Source organism: Mauremys reevesii, linkage group 15, assembly GCF_016161935.1.
Source record: "Mauremys reevesii isolate NIE-2019 linkage group 15, ASM1616193v1, whole genome shotgun sequence".
NCBI classification, from domain to species: domain Eukaryota; kingdom Metazoa; phylum Chordata; order Testudines; family Geoemydidae; genus Mauremys; species Mauremys reevesii.
This window is the reverse complement of record NC_052637.1, coordinates 16,836,281-16,860,657: the sequence shown is the minus strand read 5'-3', so window position 1 is coordinate 16,860,657 and position 24,377 is coordinate 16,836,281. Positions and strand designations below refer to the sequence as shown.

At 47.8% G+C, this 24,377-nt stretch overlaps 1 protein-coding gene across 1 annotated transcript in view; it reads left to right on the top strand.

Moving 5' to 3' along the window:
* Positions 1–24,377, top strand: part of LOC120382987 (zinc finger protein 420-like) — a 99,899-nt gene that overhangs the window by 57,260 nt on the left and 18,262 nt on the right. Inside the window, exon 6 of the mRNA XM_039500527.1 lies at positions 8,775–9,695. Within this exon, the coding sequence (XP_039356461.1) occupies positions 8,775–9,695 (921 nt within the window). The remainder of the gene's footprint in view (positions 1–8,774; positions 9,696–24,377) is intronic.

Sequence of the window (24,377 nt, the reverse complement as noted above, 5' to 3'; positions counted from 1 at the left end):
AGAACTTAACATAGGGAAATAGATTCAATTGGTGTAATGACCCAACCATTCCCAGTCTTTGTTTAAGCCACAGTTAATAGTATCTAGTTTGCATATTAATTCAAGTTCAGCAGTTTCTCTTTGGAGTCTGTTTTTGAAGTTTTTTTGTTGCAAAATTGCCACCTTCAAGTTTGTCACTGAGTGGTTAGAGAGGTTGAAGTGTTCTCCCACTGGTTTTTGAATGTTATGATTCCTGATGTCAGATTTGTGTCCATTTATTCTTTTGCGTAGAGACTGTCCGGTTTGGCCAATGTACATGGCAGAGGGGCATTGCTGGCACATGATGGCATATATCACGTCCTATGATGGTGTCACTTGAATGGATATGTGGATATTCTACAAGACATTATCCTCTGATCCCACTGATGATTACCAAAAGAAACTACACCATCTGCTCAAAAAACTCCCTGAGAAAACACAGGAACATTCAAGTGACACCATCATAGGACCTAATCACATCAGACACGCCATCAGGGGCTCATACACCTGCACATCTACCAACGTGATATATGATATTCCTTGTGCCAAACTCTCTGTCTCTGCTGGGGTTCCCCATCATCAATGCTCCAGTGTTCTCCATCTCTGCTTGAGCTGTTGCAGGGGCCCCAGTACCATGGTAGTCTGCTTGGAGGGGATCTGCAGTGCCAGATGGTCAACAGTGGCTGTGGTGAAATGATTGTCACGCCTGGCTAATTCCTCTGCCCCTTGTTCTCCTGGCTGGGTAAATGCTGGCATTGTTTGAGGTTCATGAATTTCCAGCAGTGAAGCATGATGGGAACTGAACAGATTTGTAAGACTTTCAGTCTGCATTTGGGTTGAGCTGTGAGGAGAGAGGTTACTCCCAGTTTCTGGGTCTGTGGTGCACAGCATAGCTTGAGTGGATGTACAGGGACAATTCTGACATTTCTGACATCTGTATCCACCAGTCCAGGGTGTAGATGGCTGTGCATGTGGGAGCAGAGATTTCCTGTGAGAAAATGAGCTGGACAGACCTGAGGGGAGGTTTTGTGCCGCTGGGTCTGAGGAATTATCTCTGCGTTTGTCAAAGTCCCCAACACCGTGAGCCTGGTTCATCACCATGTCAGACGGTGTCTCTATCCCCTGCTATGGGGAGATTTTGGGAATCAGTGACTCTGGAAAGGGCCAAAGCATCATGGTGGAAGCCACCTGAATATGAGCATCCAGTGTGATAGTGTAGCTAAGAGGGTTAATATGATCCTATGGTAGCTAAACAGAGGAATATGAAGCAACGATAAGGAGGAGAACATCATTGCTTCTTAATGTGGCATTAGTTAGACCATTAGTGAATACTGTATCCAGTCCTGGTGTTGACACTGCAGAAAGGATGTTCACAAATTAGCACAGATTTAGAAAAGAGCTACAAGAATGATTAGAGGACTAGATTCAGAATTTATAAGGCCTTAATGGATTGTTGTTATCACCTAGTCTGATCTCCTGTGTAACACAAGCCATAGGAGATCCCTCAATTAATTCCTGTGTTTCTTTTAGGAAAAAAACCCTTCATTCTTGATATAAAAAATGTCCAGTGATGGAGAAACCATTAGAGCCCTGGGTAAGTTTTGTCGAATGGTCAGTTAGCCTCACTGTTAAAACTTTACAACTTAGGCCTGGTCTACACTAGTCTGTTATTTTGGAATTAGCTGAGTTAATTAAAAAAAAAAAAAGATTCCATCCGCATGACTAAGCTGTTTTTTTCGATTTAAAGGGCTCTTTAATCTGGTTTCTACTCCACCTCGGCAAGTGGAGTAGCACTTAAATCAAGATCGCAATCTCGGGTTAAAGGTATTGTGGACACAATTTGACATTATTGGCCTCTGGGTGCTATCCTAGAATGCTCCCTTGTGACCACTCTGGACAACACTCTCAACTCCGATGCACTAGCCAGGTGGGCAGGAAAAGCCCTGGGAACTTTTGAATTTCATTTCCTGTTTGGTCACCATCAGCACAGATGACCATCAGCACAGTCCACCATCACAGGCGACCATGCAGAGTTTACCATCACAAGAGATCATGCAGTCCCGGATTCACAGACGATCTCCAGCATGGTCCGAATGGGAGGTACAGGATCTCATTGCATGTTGGGGAGATGAGTCTGTTATGGCAGAACTATGTTCCAAAAAAAGGAACACAAATACCTACGCTAAAGTCTCCAGGGCCATGACGGAAAGAGGCTACTCCAGAGACACAAGCGGTGTCATACAAAAATCAAGGAGCTCAGGCAAGTGTACCAAAAAGCCAGGGAGGTGAATGGGCGCTCTGGGTCACAGCCCCATACATTCCGCTTCTGCCGTGAGCTGCATGCAATTATGGGGGGTGACGCCACCACTACCTCACCACTGTCCGTGGACACCTGCAAGGGGGGATTTGCACGGAGTGAGGAGGAAGAGTCATTGGAGGACAAAGAGAAGGAGGAGGAGGAGGAGGACAGTGCACAGGCAGCAAGTGGGGAATCCATTTCCCCCCCTAGCCAGGAACTATTCTTAACGCTGAAGCTAATAGCCTCCCCCGACTCCCAGGGCGGGCTTCCGGACCATTACCCTGGAGAAGGTACTTCTGGTGAGTGAGAGCCTGATCGGAGCCACGTGGTGGGGGGCAGAGGAGAGAGAAACACAGCCGCGCTGGGCTGTTCACATTGAGTTTAAAGGGCTCATCCCTGCTCAGAGCCTCATCAGAGCCACGTGGTGGGTGGGGGGCAGGGAGGTGTTGTATGAAGCAATCATCCCAGAGAGCCTGCAGGCCCTCCTTTTATATGGCAAACCCACCAGGCATTGCTTGCTATGGGAAAGGGGGCCCAGCAGTTTGAAAGCATTGAAATTAATGTAGAAGAGGCAGAACCCCGCATGCCCCTAGGCTGCCTGCAAGCTGAATTCTGTTGCCCGGCCGTGTGTGATGGCTTACTCACACCAAAGTGTCCCCTTTGTTCTCTGAAATGTATTTTTTAAAATACTACCCTCCCTTTTTCTCCTCCTGCAGGCGCAAATGTTTCAACATGGCCCCTATCTACTCCGTCCCAGAGGCTGGTCCAGATTAGAAGGCAGAAAAAATGAACTCGGGACGACATGTTTGCCGAGCTCATGCAGTCGTCCCGCACTGATAGGGCCCAGCTGAATGCGTGGAGACAAACAATTGCGGAGTCCCATAAAGCATTACAGGAACATGAAGAGAGGAGGGACGCGCACGATAAGAGCAGGCAGGACGCTATGGTCAAGCTCATGGAGGAGCAAACTGACATGCTCCGCTGTATGGTGGATCCAATGCGGGAAAGGCAGCAAGACCACAGACTGCTGCTGAAGCCCCTGTATAACCGCCCTCCCTCCTCCCCAATTTCCATAGACTCCTCGCCCAAGAACATGAGGGAGAGGCTACAGGGACCCACACACTCAACCCCAGAGGATCGCCCAAGCAGCAGAAAGCTGGCATATGCGAACTTTTGATTTGGTTTCTGGACTTGTCCTTTCCTCCTCCTCCACCCCCCTAATCCAATACTGCCCCCCATCCCCGGTCTACCTTCTGATTTCTCTCCATGTGTTGTGCAACAAATAATAAAGAACAGTTTTTAAATAATTTTGACTTTATTTCCTTTCATATATGTAGGGGGCGGATAACTTCAAGAGAAACAAACACAACTGTCCCACCATACCCGGGCCAGTCATGAAACTGGCTTTCAAAGCTTCTCTGATGTGCAGTGCGCCCTGCTGCGCTCTTCTAATCTCCCTGTTGTCTGGCTGTGCAAAACTGGCCACCAGGTGAGTTGCCTCAACCTCCCACCCCGCCATAAACGTCTCCCCCTTACTCTCACAGATATTGAGGAGCACAGAACAAGCAGCAATTACAATTGGAATATTGGTTGTGCTGAGATCTAACCAAGTCAGTAAACTGTGCCAGCGCACTTTTAAACGTCCAAATGCACATTCTACCACCATTCTGCACTTGCTCGGCCTATAGTTGAACAGCTCCTGATTACTGTCCAGGCTGCCTGTGTATGGCTTCATGAGCCATGGCATTAAGGGGTAGGCTGGGTCCCCAAGGATAACTATAGGCATTTCAACATCCCCAACAGTAATCTTCTGGGCTGGGAAGTAAGTCCCTTCCTACAGCTGTTCAAACAGACCAGAGTTCCTGAAGATGCGAGCATCATGCACCTTTCCCTTCCATCCCACGTTGATGTCGGTGAAACGTCCCTTGTGATCCACCAGTGCTTGCAGCACCATGGAAAAGTACCCCTTGCAGTTTATGTACTGTCCGCTCCGGTGTGCCAGGGCCAAGATAGGAATATGCGTTCTGTCTATTGCCCTGCCGCGGTTAGGGAACCCCAGCACATTAAAGCCATCCACAATGATCTGCAAATGTCCCAAAGTCACTACCCTTGATAGCAGCTGAAGCTGTGTGGCTCAGTTCATGATGGCCAAAAATGGTGGGGAATTGTTGCCTTCTGTAGCTTGCATGCAAGCCCAGGACAGACGACATGGATATAAATTGTCAGTCAGGAAATTTAGGCTTGAAATTAGACGAAGGTTTCTAACCATCAGAGGAGTGCAATTCTGGAACAGCCTACCGAGGGAAACAGTGGGGGCGAAGGACCTCCATGACTTTAAGATTAAGCTGGATAAGTTTATGGAGGGGATGGTATGATAGGATAACGGGTTTAGTCAATAGGTCAATAACGTGCCACACTGGTAATTAGTACAAAGGGTCAATGTTGGGATATTGTTAGCCTTTTCCAGAGGGTCTGGCTGGAGAGCCTTGCCCGCATGCTTGGGGTTCAACTGATCGCCATATTTGGGGTCGGGAAGGAATTTTCCTCCAGGGTAGATTGGCAGTGGCCCTGGAGGTTTTTCGCCTTCCTCCGAAGCATGGGGCAGGGGTCGCTTGCTGGTGGATTATCTGCTACTTTAAGTCTTTAAATCATGATTTGGAGCATTCAACAGCAGAGTCAAGGGAGAGAATTAGTTCAGGAGTGGGTGGATCGGCTTATGTGGCCTGCATCTTGCAGGAGGTCAGACTAGATGATCATAATGGTCCCTTCTGATCTTGAATTCTATGATTCTATGATTAGCTAGTGATGCAAGAGCAGGAGAGCAGAATTTGCGGCGGAAGCTGTGCTGCTTGGTTCACGATAGCTGAAAAAAGGCGGGAAATGGTTAGATAAAAGAGTAGATAGAAAGACGAGGGGACATGCGAGGTGGATTCATAGTACCAGGAGACAGGCGGTGCACCGTAATGCACCGTCTGCTGGCAGTATGGCATCTGTCATAGCTTTCACGTGGGGAGGAGCGAGTGATGGCACACACCCAGAAACACCCACGAGAAGGTTTTTGCCCCATCATGCTCTGGGAGCTTAACCCCCAATTCCAATGGGCGGTGGGGACTGAGGAAACTGTGAGATAGCTACCACAGTGCACTACTCTGACCTTTGATGCTACCTTGGTACTGTGGATGCACTCTGCCGAATTCACACGCTTTAGCGAGGACACACAACACCAAATGTATAAAATTGCTTCCGAAAATTTGAACAGAATAAGTTCGAATTAATTTTGTACTGTAGACATACCCTTGTTTTATATTTAAATGTCTCTAGCTTCAACTTTCAGACATTGGATCTTGTTACACATTTGTCTGCTGGACTGAAGAGCCATCTTATGTTTAATTTCTGTTCCGTATGTGAGACTTATAGACTGTTATCAAATAACCCCTTAGTATTCTTTCATAAAGAATAAAGAAAGGTTGATCTCCTTTATAGGACCTGTCCTCCAATCCTTTTATAATTCTTGTGGCTCTTCTCTGAGGCCTTTCTAATTTTTCAACATCCTTCTTTAATTGTGAGCACCAGAACTGGACACAGTATTCCGGCAGCAGTCGCACAATTGTTAAATACAGAAGTAATATCACCTCTCTATTCCTAGTTGGAAGTGCCCTGGATATGCATCCAAGGATGTCAATAGTCACTTTTCTCACAGCAGTGCACTGGGAACTTTTGTTCAGTTCATTATCCACTGTGACCCCCAAGATTTATTTTAGAGTTGCTGCTTCCCAGGACAGAGTTCCTATCCGTGTGGCCAGCATTCTTTGTTCTCATGTGTGAAATTTTACATTGGGCAATACTGAAAGCATTGCCCACAGCATAGCAAGCGATCTAGGTTGCTCTGTGTCAGTGACCTCCCCCTTCATTATTTACCACTCCCCCAATCTGTATGTCATTGTAATGGGTTCCCACTCACCGCTAGATGCACCTCCTTGCATCTCGGTCAGGGAATGTACCTTTCCTGGCATCAGGTGCCTTCTTGCTGCTTACTGCTTACTTTGCTCTCAATTACTCCTGGCCCTCCCTCTCTCAGGTGCTGATGCCAGGTAACCCAACTGATCTCTCAGGCCCTCGTTATCTCTATCAGAGCTGGGTATGGGGTGCACACCCCATGACAGTCTTTTGTAAACTTCATCACTACTGACTTTATGTTTTTTAGAAGGTCATTGATAAAAATGTTATATGGAGTAGGGCCAACAACTGATCCCTGCAGGGGCCCCACCTGAAACACACACCCCTTGTTTACAATTACATTTTTAACCTATCAGATTTAGTCAGTTTTTTAAACCGCTTTAATGTGTGCCATGTTAGTTTTGTATCATTCTAGTTTTGTGGTGCTAAACCCTAGTGATAATCCATTGTGACCCAGGTGTGACGCATCAATCCCCTCAATGCCAGCCGGCAGAGGGCACACCATAGCCTACATCACATCAGGCCTAACGCACTCATTGCCCCAGCCCACTGTCATAATCTGTATCTAAAAGGGGTCAAATAAGGGAAGGGTTCCCAAACCATGGGCTCTGTCCATGACATAGTCCCAGGTGGTCTGCTATGGGTCGAGTTTTGTGGGGACAACCCCAGACTTTATACATTGGTAGAGTGGTTGCTGGTGAAGCAGAGCTGCCAGCTGATGGGCAGAGGGTGAGGAGAAGGGACCTACCTCATGAGACGGCGGCTGGAGGAAGCTGGACGGTTCACGTCCATTCCCACCCTGAGGTTCAATACCCTGCGATCCCTGGCTGTCCGGCCCCCTGTAGTATTGTCCCTAACTCAGGATTGGTGATGGGTGATTGAGTCCATTAAGGTAACAGCATCTGCCTCTGCCCAGCAACAGGACTGGCCTTAGGGAAAATGGTGACTGGGTGGGCTGGGGGGAGGAAAGCTTCCTGTAGCTGTGGGGGAGGTTCCCAGAGGTGGGTCTAACTCGGCTCCAGTTGAAGAAGAAGTCCCGTCCCTCCTCAATCTGGACAGGACTAGCACATGGATCATGGTACATGGTAGAAGCCCCTGGCTAGGATTCCATCAATCCTGCCCATCCCTAGCTCTGACCCCAGCACTTGGGGGCTTGGGCTGGCTGTGTGTGTGTGTGGGGGGGGGGTTATGGTGCCCTCCCTGATCATGGTGTCCTGGGTGTTCTCCCATTATGACCATCCCTAAGGCCAACCCTGCCTGGCATGGGAGCCCCCAAGTCCTTCCCTTGTTCCTGGGCAGGGGATGCCTGAGATACGTGCCAGGTGCTGGGTGGGTGACTGGGGCAGAGCTGCCAGATGACCACCTGAAGACACTCAGCAGGCTTCTGAGCCATAGCATAACAATGGGGGCTGGCTGTGACAGCTTCTTGGCCCCTTTGCCCTCTCACTGGCCCTGGCCCCTGCTGAGATGAGGGGTCATGCATGTTCCACGGGGCCCCTCACTCTGATGGACGCATGTTAATAGTGGGTCTCAGTGCCTATTACGGGTGCACTAGTGGGTCTCATGGAAAAATGTTTGGGAACCCCTGATGTAACTTATCATAGGTGAACTGGCAACAAGCTGGTAATCCTTGCTCCAGATCGGTGCATCATGGGATCTTGTATGATTTATAGCCCAGTCCCTGTAGGGTGGGGTTGGGGAGAGGATGGAGCTTCTCTGGGATTTTTTGTTCAGACACTGGGTCTGGAAGGAGTAACAGCACTAACATTAATGAATAAGTTCAACGCCTGTTTCCTTGCCCACTCCTCCCAGCAGGATTTCCAGTTTCCAAACCAAACATCCTCTCCCAGCTGGAACAAGGGGAGGAGCTGTGGGTCCCTGATCTCCAGGGCCACGAGGAAAGGGAGAGCCCAAGCAATGCCCACACAGGTAATGAAACATCTGAGTTAGAAACTAATTGTTAAACCCTCATGGTTGATGCCTCTGATGCATTTTCATCAAGCCTTTCTGACCCTTCAGCCTCTGCCTTGATCTATACTCAGAGGATGTGGAGGAAGGATGGGTCCCCTCCTCTCACTCCTTTGGAGAAGGGTATTGAGGGTAGAAAGATACAGTTCTTGATATTTCAATCTCCCCAGCAGTTATATGGGTTTGTTCCTCCCTTTCCTGTTTCCCATTCTGAGGTTCCCTGCCCTGGCACAGGGACTGACTCCTGTCTGGATTCTTTCTCTATCCCTGCAGGTGATGGGACAGTGAATGAGATCGAGGAGGAGAATCCTCAGGAGGAAGGTCCTGAGCGAGTGGAACCACAGGGGACGGTATCGGGAAGAGGTGGAGGAGATGTTTCCCAGAGTCCTGAGGAGAGAAAGGCCTGTGAGAGTCAGAGCAGCACAGAGAAGCATCAGGGAAACCACTCAGAAAGGAGATGGAGTAAATCTACTCACAGAAGCAGAGGAGTCCAGAAAGTCAAAGAAACTATTCAACAGAGAATCCCCATTAGAGAGAGACCCTACAAGTGCAGTTACTGTGGGAAAAGCTTCCAGTACAGATCAGAACTTCTAGCACATCAGATATTCCACACAGGAGAGAAACCCTATGAATGTCCTCACTGTGGAAAAAGTTTCAGTCAGAGCTCAGCCCTTATTCAACATCAGAGAATCCACACAGGAGAGAAACCCTACAAATGTAATGAGTGCAGGAAAAGCTTCCGTTTGGGCTCAGACCTTCTAGTACATCAGAGAATCCATACAGGAGAAAAACCCTATGAATGCCCTGACTGTGGAAAAAGCTTTCGACGGTGCTCAACCCTTGTTTCCCATAAGAGAATCCACACAGGAGAGAAACCCTACAAATGTAATGAGTGCGGGAAAAGCTTCCGTTTGGGCCCAGACCTTTTAGCACATCAGAGAATCCATACAGGAGAGAAACCCTATGAATGCCCTGACTGTGAAAAAAGCTATCGACAGCACTCAGCCCTTGTTTGCCATCAGAGAACCCACACGGGAGAGAAACCCTTTAAATGCCCCCAATGTGAGAAAAGATTCACTAGGAAGTCACACCTTAATCAACATCAGAGAACCCACACGGGAGAGAAGCCCTACAAATGCCCTGACTGCCAGAAAAGCTTCAGTCAGAGCTCAAGCCTTATTCAGCATCAGAGAATCCACACAGGAGAGAAACCCTATAAGTGCCATGACTGTGGGAAAGACTTCTGTGACAGATCAAGCCTCCGCAGACACCAGAGGATCCACACAGGAGAGAAACCCTATAAGTGCCATGACTGTGAGAAAAGGTTCAGTCGGAACTCAAGGCTTATTGGACATCAGAGAACCCACACAGAAAAGAAACCAAATAAGTGCCATGAGAGTGGGAAAGGCTATTATGATAGCTCAAGCCTCAGCAGACACCAGAGAATCCACACATGACACAAACCCTAGAAATGTCTTGGCTGAGGATGGGCTATGTCAGTAAAACCTTTGCCGATTCCCACATATCTAAGCAGGTCAGGCCAGGCTGAAGTGGCCCTGTAATGAGGACATGTCATTGTTCTTAAAGCAGAGAGTAGAATCACTTTTTTGGAACAGAGCTGGCACAGCAAGAGGCTGGCCTGAGATAATCAAATCCCATCGCAACATGGGACTCTTATTACTTCTGGAGAAGCTCTGAACATCCTCTATTCAGGTCCTACATTTAAATTTTGAGTTCTACACCTAGGACCCTATTTTTATCATATACTGGGACTTCTAATTTCTTCTTGATAGTGTTTTAGGCTGGGATCCACCAGAGGACTTAGGCGCTGGGACACTGAACATTCCAACACATACATTTTAGGCACCTAGAAGATCACAGGAACAAAACTGAGATCCATAAACCCAAATCAGGTGACTAGGCTCTCAGTACAATCAATTGGGCGAGATGGGCATCTTAGAACTGGATTCACAATAGAATCAGAATAATAGAATATCAGGGTTGGAAGGGACCTCAGGAGATCATCTAGTCCAAACCCCTGCTCAAAGCAGGACCAATCCCCAGACAGATTTTTGCCCCAGATCCCTAAATGGCCCCCTCAAGTGGGTGGGAAGCCACTTTATCTAGCCAACAAGAGATGCCAACAAGAGGGGTATGTCCTAAACCCTGCCCCTCTGACGGAGATAGGCACCTATCTCTGTTTGTGCTTTATGAACTAGTGAAATTAGACACTTCCCTGCCAGTGAAACCCATCCCAGTATGCTTGTTCAGAGGCCAGCTAACTTCCCACAAAACACTGGGGGTGGTGCTGGTAGAAACTCACTCATAACCTTTAACCCCGTGGTTGGGGTACTCGCACACAATGTGGGACGGCCCCAGTTCAAGTCCCTCTTCCACTTGATGAAGCAAAGTGATATGAACAGGGTTATCTGCCTTTCAGGACAGTGCCCTAACCCGTAAGGGTATGTCTACAGAGCAGCTAGCCACCCCCAGCTGGCCTGTGCTAGCTGACTTGGGCATGCTGGGCTGTTTCATTGCTGTGTAGATATCCAGGTTTGGGCTAGACCCTGAGCTCTGGGACCCTCCCACCTCACAGAATCCTAGAGTCCTTGCTCCAGCCTGATCCCAGAAATCTACATGCAAGGAAGGAGCCCCCCAGCCTGAGCCCCTCAAGCCCAAGGCAGCTGGCACTGCCAGTCACATTTTGTTGTTGTTGTATAGACATACCCTGAGCTAATGAATATTCTGATGTGGGACTGAGTCAGTCTCTCCTGGTGAAGCATTTCCCCTGTGTGTAAATATTTTAAATAGTAACGTGGGCATAGAGAGCGAGAGAGTGACTGACTCTGCAGCCTGGGGGTTAGGGGATCCGCTGTTAAAGTGGGTTGACCTTGTGTTTAGTCCTCATATTCCAATGACTCTTTAAGTTTCCCTGAAGACTGTAGCCAGTATATATACAGAGATGTGAAGTAAGGCAGTAATGCAATAGACTACAGGTCTTAAGCCTGTAAGACAGTAGCTGAGGTCTAAGGTCAAAGCCTTCACATAAGCAGCTAACCCATAAATGACTTTATATTATAAGATGTCACAAGCTAGAGTAATATTATAAGTAAGTGTTGCTAAATTGCTGATAGGTGACCACAAGCAGCCTGTTTATACCAGCTTCAGATATTTTTAAGTTAGGAATATCAGCAGATGTTTACCAGAATCCCATGGTAACTAACAGACATATATGCTAATAAGTTTGAGGTAATGGATTTTGTGAGCTTTGGAAGAAGGGCACCCCAACACTGATAGGGTGAGGAAATACAGATCAGGAAAAGAGGTAGAAATCACTACTGAAAATGCATTGGTATGACCAGCATTAGCTAACCTATGAGAAAAGGTGGAACTTGGCCTGTCCACTCCAGAGAGGTTTTCCTGGAACCTGTCAGGCCAAAGGACCACTTGTGAGTCCTCTAAGCTAGTTGGGGGCTTCCTAGCAAAAGATGGTGTGAGTATGCAAATGATCTCATGCCAGAGATTGTCACATCTTATATCGCCTCTCTTTACTGTGCTAAGTGTAGTGCTTGTGACCGTAGTATTGCACTAACAAAGCTGTTACAAATTCAGAAGGTCTTTCCTAGGTGTCTGTGTCTCTGCCCTACCTGCAGGGGTCCTCACTATCAAAAGGACTGTGATATTGTTCCTAAGACAGAAGCGGAACTCAGTCAAATCACCAGTTGTTGCACTGGGAAATCTAAATAATATCTAACCAATAAATCAGGCAACAAGACAGACTGCTAAGTCTTACCCCGAAGAAGACGACTGCACACCAAACAACAGAAGGAAGGATGAGAACTTCCACCTGCTTAAAAATTCAGAAAGGTTTAGGAAATCAATGCTTATTGCTAAAATTGCATGGGTAATGTCTGTGCTTGGAAGGAAGTCAGAATTTGGCCTTCAGAAGCCTACTTATTGTTGTCCTAGAACAATGAACACATAGGAGTTCAGATCTATTTCATAACACCAAAGTTTTGGGCTGGTTGGAGTTCTTAACTGGAAAATACCAAAGATGTATCTATCTAACAATGTCCATCAAGCTATGAAAAATATCCTAGTTTCAAATGATGCAAAAGAAAAGAATTGCAGTAGAACTAGTTTTAAAAAATAGCGCCAACAAGCAGTTTAAAATGGGGAAAATGAAGTTCTAGGATTTGAATCTGACATCACTGTGGCTACAGCTGATTTGGTACTGATTAAAAGAGCATGCATTCACCTGTAATTGTCATTTATTGTTCACACATTGTGTGTGTAGTCCTGAGCTACTTTGCTTGGCTTACTAAATTATTTGGCTTACTGATTAAAAGAGCTACTCTTCAAATCTTTGGTTTGATGAGGCCATAATTAAATCTCAGCTGTACTTACTGTGTTATCAGTGCTCTATGATAATTCATCTTTTGATGGTTAATTTTGTTTTATTGTCATCTTTCAATTCAATTCCTAACCTGAAGTGCTGCTGACAATTGATCACTACCCATTGAGCCTGATGATCTAGCCAGCTTTCTATCCACTTTATAGTCCATTCATCCAGCCCATACTTCTTTAACTTGCCGGCAAGAATACTGTGGGAGACTAGTATCAGAGGGGTAGCCGTGTTAGTCTGGATCTGTAAAAAGCAACAAAGAATCCTGTGGCACCTTATAGACTAACAGGCAAAACGTCTGTTAGTCTATAAGGTGCCACAGGATTCTTTGTGGGAGACTGTATCAAAAGCTTTGCTAAAGTCAAGGCATAACACATCCACTGATTTCCCCTCATCCACAGACCCAGTTATCTCCTCATAGAAGGCAATTAGGTTAGTCAGGCATGACTTGCCCTTGGTGAATCCATGCTGACTGTTCCTGATCACTTTCCTCTCCTCTAAGTGCTTCACAATTGATTTCTTGGGGACCTGCTCCATGATTTTTCCAGGGACTGAGGTGAGGCTGACTGGCCTGTAGTTCCCCAGATCCTCCTCCTTCCCATTTTTAAAGATGGGCACTACATTAGCTTTTTTCCAATCATCCGGGACCTCCCCCAATCGCCATGATTTTTCAAAGATAATGGCCAATGGCTCTGCAATCTCATCGGCCAACTCCTTTAGCATTCTCAGATGCAGAGCATCTGGCCCCATGGATTTGTGCTCATCCAACTTTTCTAAATAGTCCCGAACCACTTCTTTCTCCTCAGAGGTCTGGTCACCTCCTCCTCTTGCTGTGCTGCCCAGTGCAGCAGTCTGGGAGCTGACCTTGTTTGTGAAGACAGAGGCAAAAAAATCATTGAGTGCATTAGCTTTTTCCACATCCTCTGTCACTAGGTTGCCTCCTTCATTCAGTAAGGGGCCCACATTTTCCTTGACTTTCTTCTTGTTGCTAACATACATGAAGAAACCCTTCTTGTTACTCTTAACATCTCTTGCTAGCTGCCACTCCAAGTGTGATTTGGCCTTCCTGATTTCACTCCTGTATGCCTGAGCAATATTTTTATACTCCTCCCTGGTCATTTGTCCAATCTTCCACTTCTTATAAGCTTCTTTTTTGTGTTTAAGATCAGCAAGGATTTCACTGTTAAGCCAAGCTGGTCACCTGCCATATTTACTATTCTTTCTACACATCAGTATGGTTTGTTCCTGCAACCTCAATAAGGATTCTTTAAAATACAGCCAGCTCTCCTGGACTCCTTTCACCTTATGTTATTCTCCATGGGGATCCTGCCCATCAGTTCCCTGAGGGAGACAAAGTCTGCTTTTCTGAAGTCCAGGGTCCGTATTCTGCTGCTCTTCTTTCTTCTTTGTGTCAGGATCCTGAACTCGACCATCTCATGGTCTCTGCCTCCCAGGTTCCCATCCACTTTTGCTTCCCCTACTAATTCTTCCCGGTTTGTGAGCAGCAGGTCAAGAAGAGCTCTGCCCCTAGCACTTGCACCAGGAAATTGTCCCCTACACTTTCCAAAAACTTCCTGGATTGTCTGTGCACCGCTGTATTGCTTTCCCAGCAGATATCTTGCACTCAACCCCCCAGCTTTGCTGCCTTTGCATGTGTGAGTGAGAATTACCTGCCAAGGAGAGAAACATTCTTAGATCTCTCTCCCACGAAAGCTCATGCTGCAAAACGTCTGTTAGTCTATAAGGTGCCACAGGATTCTTTGCTGCTTGTTCTGTAGTTGACATCCTTTCAGTTCTATTGCCTTAGCCAACCTACCTAGTTTCATCCAAATTCATTTTTAGTTTCAAAGTTTTAATATCAAGTTCTTCTAATCTAGTTCCTTCACTGAGTTTATTCTTGGTTACCTAATACTATTTCTTTATAAGTTCATCTGTTTAACTATTTTAATAATACTTAACTACTAGTTCATCTTACTTAGCACAAACAACCTGTTGATTCTACTAGTGAATACTTAAGTGAATATAATTGTGAATAATGCTCACACGTTTTAAAATGTTGTACCCAGTTTTATACCATTAGTCCATTCAATATAGTTAACCTACTTTGTTTTAATTTACTTTATATTTTAGAACATCATGTTTAGTTAAGAGGTTGTTTTAAGCGTTGCTACTTTGTATTCTTTTTAGTTACCTTTTTTATCAGGTGTATCTCATTTGCATAAGCTTTGTTGATGTAATGGTTTACTGGTTTTTTCCTCATTGGTTAAGCAACTGATTACTTAAGTAACCCTTTCTCAATTTCAAATCCAAGTTCAACTGTTTATTTTGGAACATCCCTTAGTGTACAAGAAAAAGAATCCTTGGTAAATTTTTATGTGGCTACTTCCTGAATGCATTAATAACCATAATCAGTAATTCCATGTTTTCATTTCCTTTGCCTGAACCACTCAGATGAGAAGTAATTACTTAATTGCATCTAATTGTTGTTTCTCCTAGTTATCAGTTTCGATAATTGTTTCAGTCTGTTGATTATTTTACTTGGAGTATTATCTGGTGTTCAACCCTTTTTTATTCCACACTCGTGTCATTCTGGGAAACCATCTGCATCCTTGCCTTAGGAATCTTTGTCTTGGGGCTTTGCACTTGAACATCTGTGAAAGCCAGGGGGAGAGCCTCACCGATGCCTGGCAGGGAGAGCGGGAGAGAATTTCCATGTTATGAAAAGCCATAGAGAGGGCATGTAAAGGGGGATGTGATGTGCTTCTAAACTGATGTCAGAGTGTAGTGGTAGAAAATGAATGCCCTGTAAACAAATGAAATGGATGCAGTGCGTTTGAGTAAAGATTTAGTTAATAACTACTGTTTTGTGGTGGAGTTGTACCTCAGCTATTTTTTTAAGCTGTATTGTACATGATGAAACTTCAGACCCATGGACCTATGGAGAAACATGCCCAAAGTGCTGAGTGTCCACATGACTGTGCTTATGGGCTCACAAAAATGTGTAGTTGGAAATTGTTCTCTTTGTCTTGGTGGGTGGAATGGTGCAGGCAGGGCCTGCCTTTGGGGGAGCAAAAGGGGACTCCCTGTACCCTGTGTTCTCTACAGGCTGCAGAAGACGACTGGGTTGAGGTGCTGGCTGTGAACTTATCTCCACAGTGTTCTCCAGCAGAGCTGTTTGCTTCTGCATGACATCCAGAATCCTTTCCTTCTGTCCTTTGTCCATGAGCTCCTTTGAGAGCAGGGGGGTAGGTGTAGTCTATAGGTCAGGAATAGATATAAGTTAAGGCAGTAAGGCATGGAGCCTAAAAAGCTGCAAAGCCTGTAAAACAGTAGCATAGAAAACTAATTGAGGTATTAGCCCCAAAAGCCTGAGCATAAGTAGTTAACCAGGAGTAACCCTAGATCATAAGATAGCACAAGATAGACTGCTGTGATGCCTAAACTCCCGAGAGGTGACACAAGATGCTAGTTTATACCAGTGGCGTAGCCAGGTGGCAGGAACAGGGAGAGCAATCAAAAAAAAGGCGCCACCCTCTGGCGCTTTTACTCACCTGGCGGCACTCCGGGTCTTCTGCGGCAGGCCCTTCACTCGCTCCGGCTGTCTTCGGCGGCACTGAAGGACCCACTGCCGAAATGCTGCCGAAGACCTGCGGAGCAAGTGAAGGTCCCGCTGCCGAAGTGCCACTGAAGACCCGGAGCGCCACCAGGTGAATAAAATAAAAGCGCCACAGCGAGTGGCGCCTTTTTATTGATCGCTCCCCTTGGCGAGTAAAGAGGCGCCAAGAAATTGACAAGGTGCCACTTGTGCTCAGTGGGGGAGTGGCCGCTGCCCTGCTCCCCCCCTAGCTATGCTACTGGTTTATACATGTCTGGGATATTTTAAGTTAGGAACATAAACCAATGTCCAACCACAAGACTGCCATGGTAACTAATGGATGAATATGCTAATGAACTGGAGGTAACCGGATTAGTGACCTATGAGAGAAAGGCACCCCTACATTAGTGGAACGAGGAAATACAGATCAGGAAAAGGGGATAAAACCCCTACTAGATATGCATTAGGTGTAGTAGCATCAGCATAACACATTATAAAGGTTGTACCCTAGACTGTGTGCTTTGAGAGATCTAGCTCTTGGGAGATGCCAGCATGACAACTACTGAGGATGGTGAAAAGGAAGAAGATAAGAAAAATGACTAATCCTTGGGGGTTTTCTGAAAGGAATGGTCTGGATATATGGATGCTCAGATGTACATTCTGTATTATCCCTGTCTACCTTGCTGGGTTGGAGTGTTTGTAACTTTGATAACTGTATTATTAAAACTTTTGCAAATTCCAAAGGCTTTTCCTGAGTGTGAGTGTTACAACTAAACAGTAATTCTAATAATACTGGGCCTGATCTCAGGACTAGACCCTACCAAACCTCCAAGTGTTAGTCAGGAATTCTTAAGCAATCAGTATAATTAATACACAATCTATGGATCAGGAAACACAGGAAAGTAACTGCATTTGCTCCTCTACAGGCTGTCCTTGCATTGGAGCATGTTACCATGAAGTCATAGAATCATAGACTATCAGGGTTGGAAGGGACCTCAGGAGGTCATAGCAGGACCAATCTCCAACTAAATCATCCCAGCCAGGGCTTTGTCAAGCCTGACCTTAAAAACCTCCACCACCACCCTAGGTAAGCCATTCCAGTGCTTCACCACTGTCCTAGTGAAAAAGTTTTTCCCCCAAATGAGGCCCCAAGAGACAGAGTACAGTCTTATTCAAACCAGGGCAAACCAGGAGGATACACAGCACTGCTCTTCACCAAGATGGTACCATCACCCTCACCCCCAACAAGAGTGGCTCCGGCTTCAGGTGCAAGAGTGGCTCCAGCTTCAGGTGGCTGCCCCCAACCTTGTGGCCCAGGTATGAAATCTCCGCCATCCCCGCCTTGCACTTTTCAGCTTTTATGGTCAGTCATGCATCCTAGTGGCGACCCAGCACCCTCTTCACCTGGGACACATGTTCCTCCCAGGTCTGGCTAAAGACACAGATATCGTCAATATACGCCAGAGCAAAGTCCTCCATCCCCCTTAGCAACTGATCCACCAGGTGCTGGAAGGTGGCAGGTGCCCCCTTGAGACCGAAAGGCAGGACCAGGAACTCGAAGAGCCCTATTGGGGTGGTGAAGGCAGACTCCACCCTGGCCTCCAGGTCCAAAGGCACCTGCCAGGAGCCTTTGGTTAGATCCATGATAGTGAGGTACTGGGCGCCCCCCAACTTGTCTAGGATCTCATCGGTCCTAGGCATGGGGTAGGCATCGGACACAGTGATAGTACTGAGCTTCTGATAGTCCACACAGAACTGGATCGACCTGTCCTTCTTGGGGACCAGCACCACAGGCGAGGCCCAGGGGCTGGCAGATGGCTGGATCACCCCTAAAGCCAGCATATCCCCAACCTCTCTCTCCAGGTCCTGGGCTGTTTTCCCAATGACCCTGAATGGGGAACACCTGATGGGAGGGTTGGTTCCCGTCTCCACCTGGTGGACAGCCAGGTTAGTGAGCCCAGGCCTGTTGGAAAACAGCTGCCAGTATGAATGCAGCACCTCTCTGATCTCTGCCTGCTGCTGGGCAGGGGTTAGCTGGTCTGAGAGGGGAATTGATTCCAGCGAGGGGTTAGCCCCAGCCTCAGGGAGGAGTCCCACCAGGGGATCCTCTCCGTTCTCCTCTCACTGCCCACACAGCCAGCACCAACTCCTTCCTGTCCCAGTATGGTTTCATCATGTGGACATGATACACCTGGTGGCTGTGTACCCGGTTGGACAGTTTCACTACATAGTTCACCTCGTTTACCTGTCTGATGTCTTTGAAGGAGCCGTCCCAGGCAGCTTGCAGCTTGTTCTTCCTGACGGGGATGAGGAGCATCACCTGGTCCCTGGTAGCATAGGAGCGGGCATGTGCTGAGTGGTCATACCAGACCTTCTGCTTCCTCTGGGCCCTTGCTAGGTTTCCCCTAGCCAAGCCCATGATCTCCACAAGCTTTTTCCGGAAAGTCAGTACATACTCCACCACTGATTCCCCATTGGGAGAGGCCTTTCCCTCCCACTCGGCCCTCATCAAGTCCAGGGGTCCCCTCACCTCCTCCCATACAGCAACTCGAAAGGGGAGAACCCTGTGGATTCCTGGGGCACTTCCCTATATGCGAACAGCAGGTGGGGTAAATACTTGTCCCAGTCCTGCAGATGCTGGTCCATAAAGGTTTTCAGCATCCTCTTTAGGGTCCCATTGAACCTCTCCACCAGCCCATTGGACTGAGAGTGTTAGGCTGAGACCCAGGTGTGTCGGACCCCACACTTCTCCCACAAGCACTGGAGAAGGGTTGACATGAAGTTAGACCCTTGGTCTGTAAGGACATCCTTGGGGAACCCCACTCTGCTGAAGATGGTCAGCAGTGCGCCTGCCACGGTGTCTGCCTCGATAGAGGACAAGGCCACCACCTCGGGGTAGTGCATAGCGAAATCTACAACCACCAGAATGTATTTCTTCCCTGCCCGGGTCACCCTGTTGAGAGGCCCCACTATGTCCAGGGCCACCTTCTGGAAAGGCTCCTCTATGATGCGCAAAGGTCTCAGCAGTGCTTTACCCTTGTCCTGGGCCTCTGGCAGGGGTCACAGGACCTGCAATATTGTCGGACAGCATCAAAGACCCCAGGCCAGTAAAAGTTCTGCAGCAGCCTTTGCCTGGTACGCCGGATGCCCTGATGCCCTGAAAGGGGGATATCGTGGGCCAAGTATAACAGTTTGCGGCGGTACCTCTCAGGAACCACCAACTGCCCAGGGCCGGCTCCAGGCACCAGCCGACCAAGCACGTGCTTGGAGCAGCACCTTGGGGCAGGACGGTGCTCAGGGTTTTTTTTTTGGTTCATCGGGGCAGCACTGGAGGGGTTTTTCTTTGTTTTGGCGGCGTGGCGCTCGGGGGGGCAAGGCTTTAGGCGGCACGGCACTCGGGGGGGTGGGGGCAGGGCACGGCGCTGGAGGGGAGAGTGGGGGCTTGGGGCAGCATGGCGCTCGGAGGGAGGTGGGGCGCGGTGCGGCACTTGGGGGGGCGGGGCCTTGGCATGGCGCTCTGAGAGGGGCGGGGTTTTGGGTGGCGTGGCGCTCAGCGGCAGGGCTTCGGATGGCGTGGTGCTCGGGGAAGCGGGGGCTTGGGGCAGTGCAGTGCTCAGGGCGCGGTGCCTTGGTGCAGCATGGCGCCTGAGGGCGGGGTTTCTGGCAGCGTGGCGCTCGGGGCAGGGGCTGGCACGGCGCTCGGCGGGGTGGGCGCTTGGGGCAGTGCGGTGCTCGGAGGGGGGCGGGGGCATAGCACGGCTCTCAGGGGGTGGGGCCTTGGCGCGGAGCTCTGATGGGGGCGGGGTTTCGGGCAGGGTGGTGCTCGGGAGCAGGGTTTCAGCGGCATGGCTCTCGCAGAGGGTGTGTGTGCGGCGGGGTGACGCTCTTCTTTTTTGCTTGGGGCAGCAAAAAAGTTAGAGCCAGTCCTGCTAGGGAAGGGAAAAAGAGCTGGGGAGCTCCAGCCTGGCAACTCCCAAGCAGAGGCCTTGGTAAAGGCCTAAGCAGGTACTGTAGCTGGGAGATGCAGCCTGGGAATAGGCAGAAGCAGCTGGTCCAATGATGAGTGGCCATTACAGACTGCAGTTTGCCCCAGAGAAAGGGAGCTAATGATGACTGGCAGTAACCACAGAGGCAAGGTGGGCATGGGGGAAGGGGTTCCCCTGGGAGGGGAGACTCTGAGTGTGGGGATACTGCTGGGGCAGAACCCTGAGGTAAAGGGCACTGGGGTCTGGGAGGGACATAGGGGGCCTGAGGTAGGCAAGCCACTGGCCAGAAGAGGGCACTCTGAGGCTGGAAAAGAGCAAATTCCCAGATGACCAGCAGGAGGAGCTGCAACAGTGAGTCTTCTCTCTGTTACATTGTGCATCGCCACAGTACGCTCCTTCTGTCAGCAGTGCACAGCCTCACTAGCAGTGCTTGCATCAATGCAGAGAGCAATGCACTGTGGATAGCCATTCTACTGTGTAACTCAGTGGTACAGGGTATTTTGAGAAGGGTTCATAATGCCACATGGGGGCAAAACATTTGTGCAGGGGTGACTGGGAACATGGCATACCTGCCATCTCTGTGAGATGCATGGATCTCATGTAGCTCTGCACTCTTGTGCCTGATCCTGCACTATTTTCAGAGCTGCCAGAGGAGCCGCCCTGTGGAATGTGACAATTCCTTTTGCACTAGCCTTTCTGGAAGGCATGGAACGAAACAATTCCCGGTTGCTTTTGGCAGTCTTGGAGCAGCTGAACACAGTGGAGCGCCAGTTCTGGGCCCAAGAAACAAGCACTGAGTGGTGGGATTGCATCGTCATGCAGGTATGGGATGACCACCAGTGGCTGCAGAACTTCCAGTGCAGCAACACCAAAATGGCAGGTGCCCTGATGATGGAGAAGTGAGTGGCAATCACTGAGTGGAAGTTTGTCATGCTAGACTGTAGGCATTGCTGTGATCCAAGTACGCAGGGCCATTAATCATGGGTGTCACATGAGCTGCCCACTGGGTGAGGCTAGCCCCTGACCCCGCCCCTTCTGCCAGAGGCCCCTCTGCCTCTTCTGCTGCCCCTCCCTTCCCCCAGCAGGGAGGCCACCAGTCCTGCCACCCCAGCCCTGGGATGCCCCAGGCCACCCCATCTGAGCGCCCGCAGCCCTTCCCCAAGCACAGGGCACCACAGCCCCAAAAGCCCCAGCCCCCTGAGCACAGGGCAGCAGCCCCATCACCCCCTGTTTCTCCCCCAGCACAGGGCGGGCAGCCCCAGTGCCTCCAGCCCTCCTGTCCCCAAGTGCTGGAAAGCCCCAGCCACCCCAAGTCCAGGCTACAGGACAGCTGCCCCAGCTCCAGCATGCTTCCTGGAAGAGGAGCAGCCTTCCTGGGCTCGGGTCAAGGGGGAAGCAGCAAGCAGGAGGGGCCCTCAGGATGGAGCATGGGAAGGGCCACGCGGGGCTGTCTGGGGAGGCTTAGCCTCCCCTGGCCTACAATACGTGCTGTCCATGCCATTAATCACCATCTGCTAAGAAGGACTGTGACTCTGGGCAATGTGCAGGATATAGTGGATGGTTTTGCCACAATGGGCTTCCTGAGCTGTAGTGGGGTGATAAATGGTACGCATGGCCTTATCTTGGCACCGAACTACCTTGCCACAGAGTACATCAATGGAAAGGGCTACTTTTCTGTGGTGTTGCATGCACTAGTGCATCACCAGGGCCATTTTACCAACATCTACACAGGATGGTCTGGGAAGGTGCATGATGCATACATCTTTAAGAACACAGGTCTGTCCAGACAGCTGCAAACAGGGACTTTCCTTCCAGACCATATCACAGTTGGAAATGTTGAAATGCCAATCATGATCCTAGAAGACCCATCCTACCCCTTTTGCCCCCAGGGCTCATGAAGCCATACACTGTCCACCTGGGCAGCAGCAAGGAGTGCTTCAACAACAGGCTCAGCAGGTGCTGAATGTGCCTTTTGCCATTTGAAAGGCTGTTGGTGCTGTCTACTCAGCAGGTTAGCCCTCAATAGAAAACATAATATCCCTGGTTAAAGCTGTTTGATGTGTGCTTCATAATCTCTGTGAAGCAAAGCGGGAGAAGTTTCCCCTGGCATGGAGGGTGAAGGTGGATTGGCTGGCTGATACCAGGGTTATAGCTCAATGGGGAACCATGTGGCTGTCAAAGTTAAAATCAAGACTCACAATTTGTCAGACCACTCTGTTTTTATTAGCAAAGCGCTTCGCCAATAACATTCAGATAATGTGAGTGGCCATGCAAGATCCAAACAGTCTTATTTATACAGATAAAAGAGCGGGAATCAAACAAAAGAACAAAGGAGAAAACAGCAAAATTCACCTGGGGCATAGCATGCATATCCTACTTCCTTACTAACTCCTATCGATCTAAGGCTAATGCTTCACCAATTGCCCTTAAACGGTGCAAATTGTTCTATGTTAATGTCTGTTTTCCTGACACCTGGACTCCAGCATTCCAGCGACTTTCCTTAAAGGTACAGACAGCATTTCTTTAATCCTATCTATTTTGTAACATAATTCATTCTACTTTCACATGGCTCAGGGAGGCTTTTAAAGACTACTTTAATAATGAGCCATAGTAATGTGTGCTGCTTTTCTGTGGTGTGTCCGCCAGTGTGTTTTTTAGCACCCTGGTCTGAACCTTGCTGCAAGTGCTGTGTGTGTTTAATAATGTAACCTTGCAAATGCACCTATTGCTATTCTCTCAGGATAATATCACCGCCATTACCCAGATATTTTGATCTAATAAAGATGAATTGTGTTTCCATTGGGTTGTCAAGCCATTAACAGAGGATTAATCACCATTAATTTTTTAAACAATAAATGAACACCATTTATTTAAATATTTTGGATGTTTTCTACATTTTCAAATATATTGATTTCAATTACAACACAGAATACAAAGTGCACAGTGCTCACATTTTATATTTTTGTTACAAATACTTGTACTGAAAAAAAGATTTTATTTTTCAATTAACCTCATACAGCTATAGTAGTGCAATCTCTATCGTGAAAGTGCAACTTACAAATATAGTTTGTTTGGTTTTTTTGCTACATAACTGCACTCAAACAAAACAATATAAAACTTCAGAGCCTACAAGTCCACTCAGTCCTACTTCTTGCTCAGCCACTCACTAAGAGAAACAAGTTTGTTTACATTTGCAGGAGATAATGCTGCCTGCTTCTTATTTACAATGTCACCTAAAAGTCAGAACAGGCTTTCGCACAGTGCAGTTGTAGCTGGCATTGCAAGATATTTACGTGCCAGATGCGCTAAAGATTCATATGTCCCTTCATGCTTAACCACCATGCCAGAGGACATACGTCCATGCTGATGACGGGTTCTGCTCAATAGTAACAATTCAAAGCAGTGTGGACCAATGCATGTGCATTTTCAGATGCCACCAGCAGAAGGTGGATTTTCTTTTTTGATGGTTCAGGTTCTGTAGTTTCCACATAGGGGTGTTGCTCTTTATGACTTCTGAAAGCGTGCTCCTCACCTCCTCCAGCTCAGATTTTTGGAAAGCACTTCAGATTGTTAAACCTTGGGTCAAGGGCTGTATCTATCCTTAGAAATCTCAAATGGGTACCTTCTTTGCATTTTGTCAAATATGCAGTGAAATTGTTCTTAAAACAAACAACATGCACTGGGGTCATCATCCAAGACTGCTATACCATGAAATATATGGCAGAATGAGGGTAAAACAGAAAGAGAAACATACAATTCTCCCCCAAGAAGTTCAGTCACAAAGTTAATTAATGTGTATTTTTTAATAAGCATTCATCAGCATGCCCTCTGGAATGGTGGCTGAAGAATGAAGGGACATATGAATCTTTAGCGCATCTGGCATGTAAATATCTTGCAACGCCAGCTACAACAGCACCGTGTGAAAGCCTATTCTCACTTTCAAGTGACATTTTAAATAAGAAGCAGCCAGCATTATCTCCTTCAAATGTAAACAAACTTGCTTCTGTTAGAGATTGGCTGAATAAGAAGTAGGACTGAGTGGACTTGTAGGCTCTAAAGTTTTACATTGTTTTGTCTGAGTGCAGTAATTTAAAAAAAATCTACATTTGTAAGTTGCACTTTCTCGATAGAAATTGCACTACAGTAGTT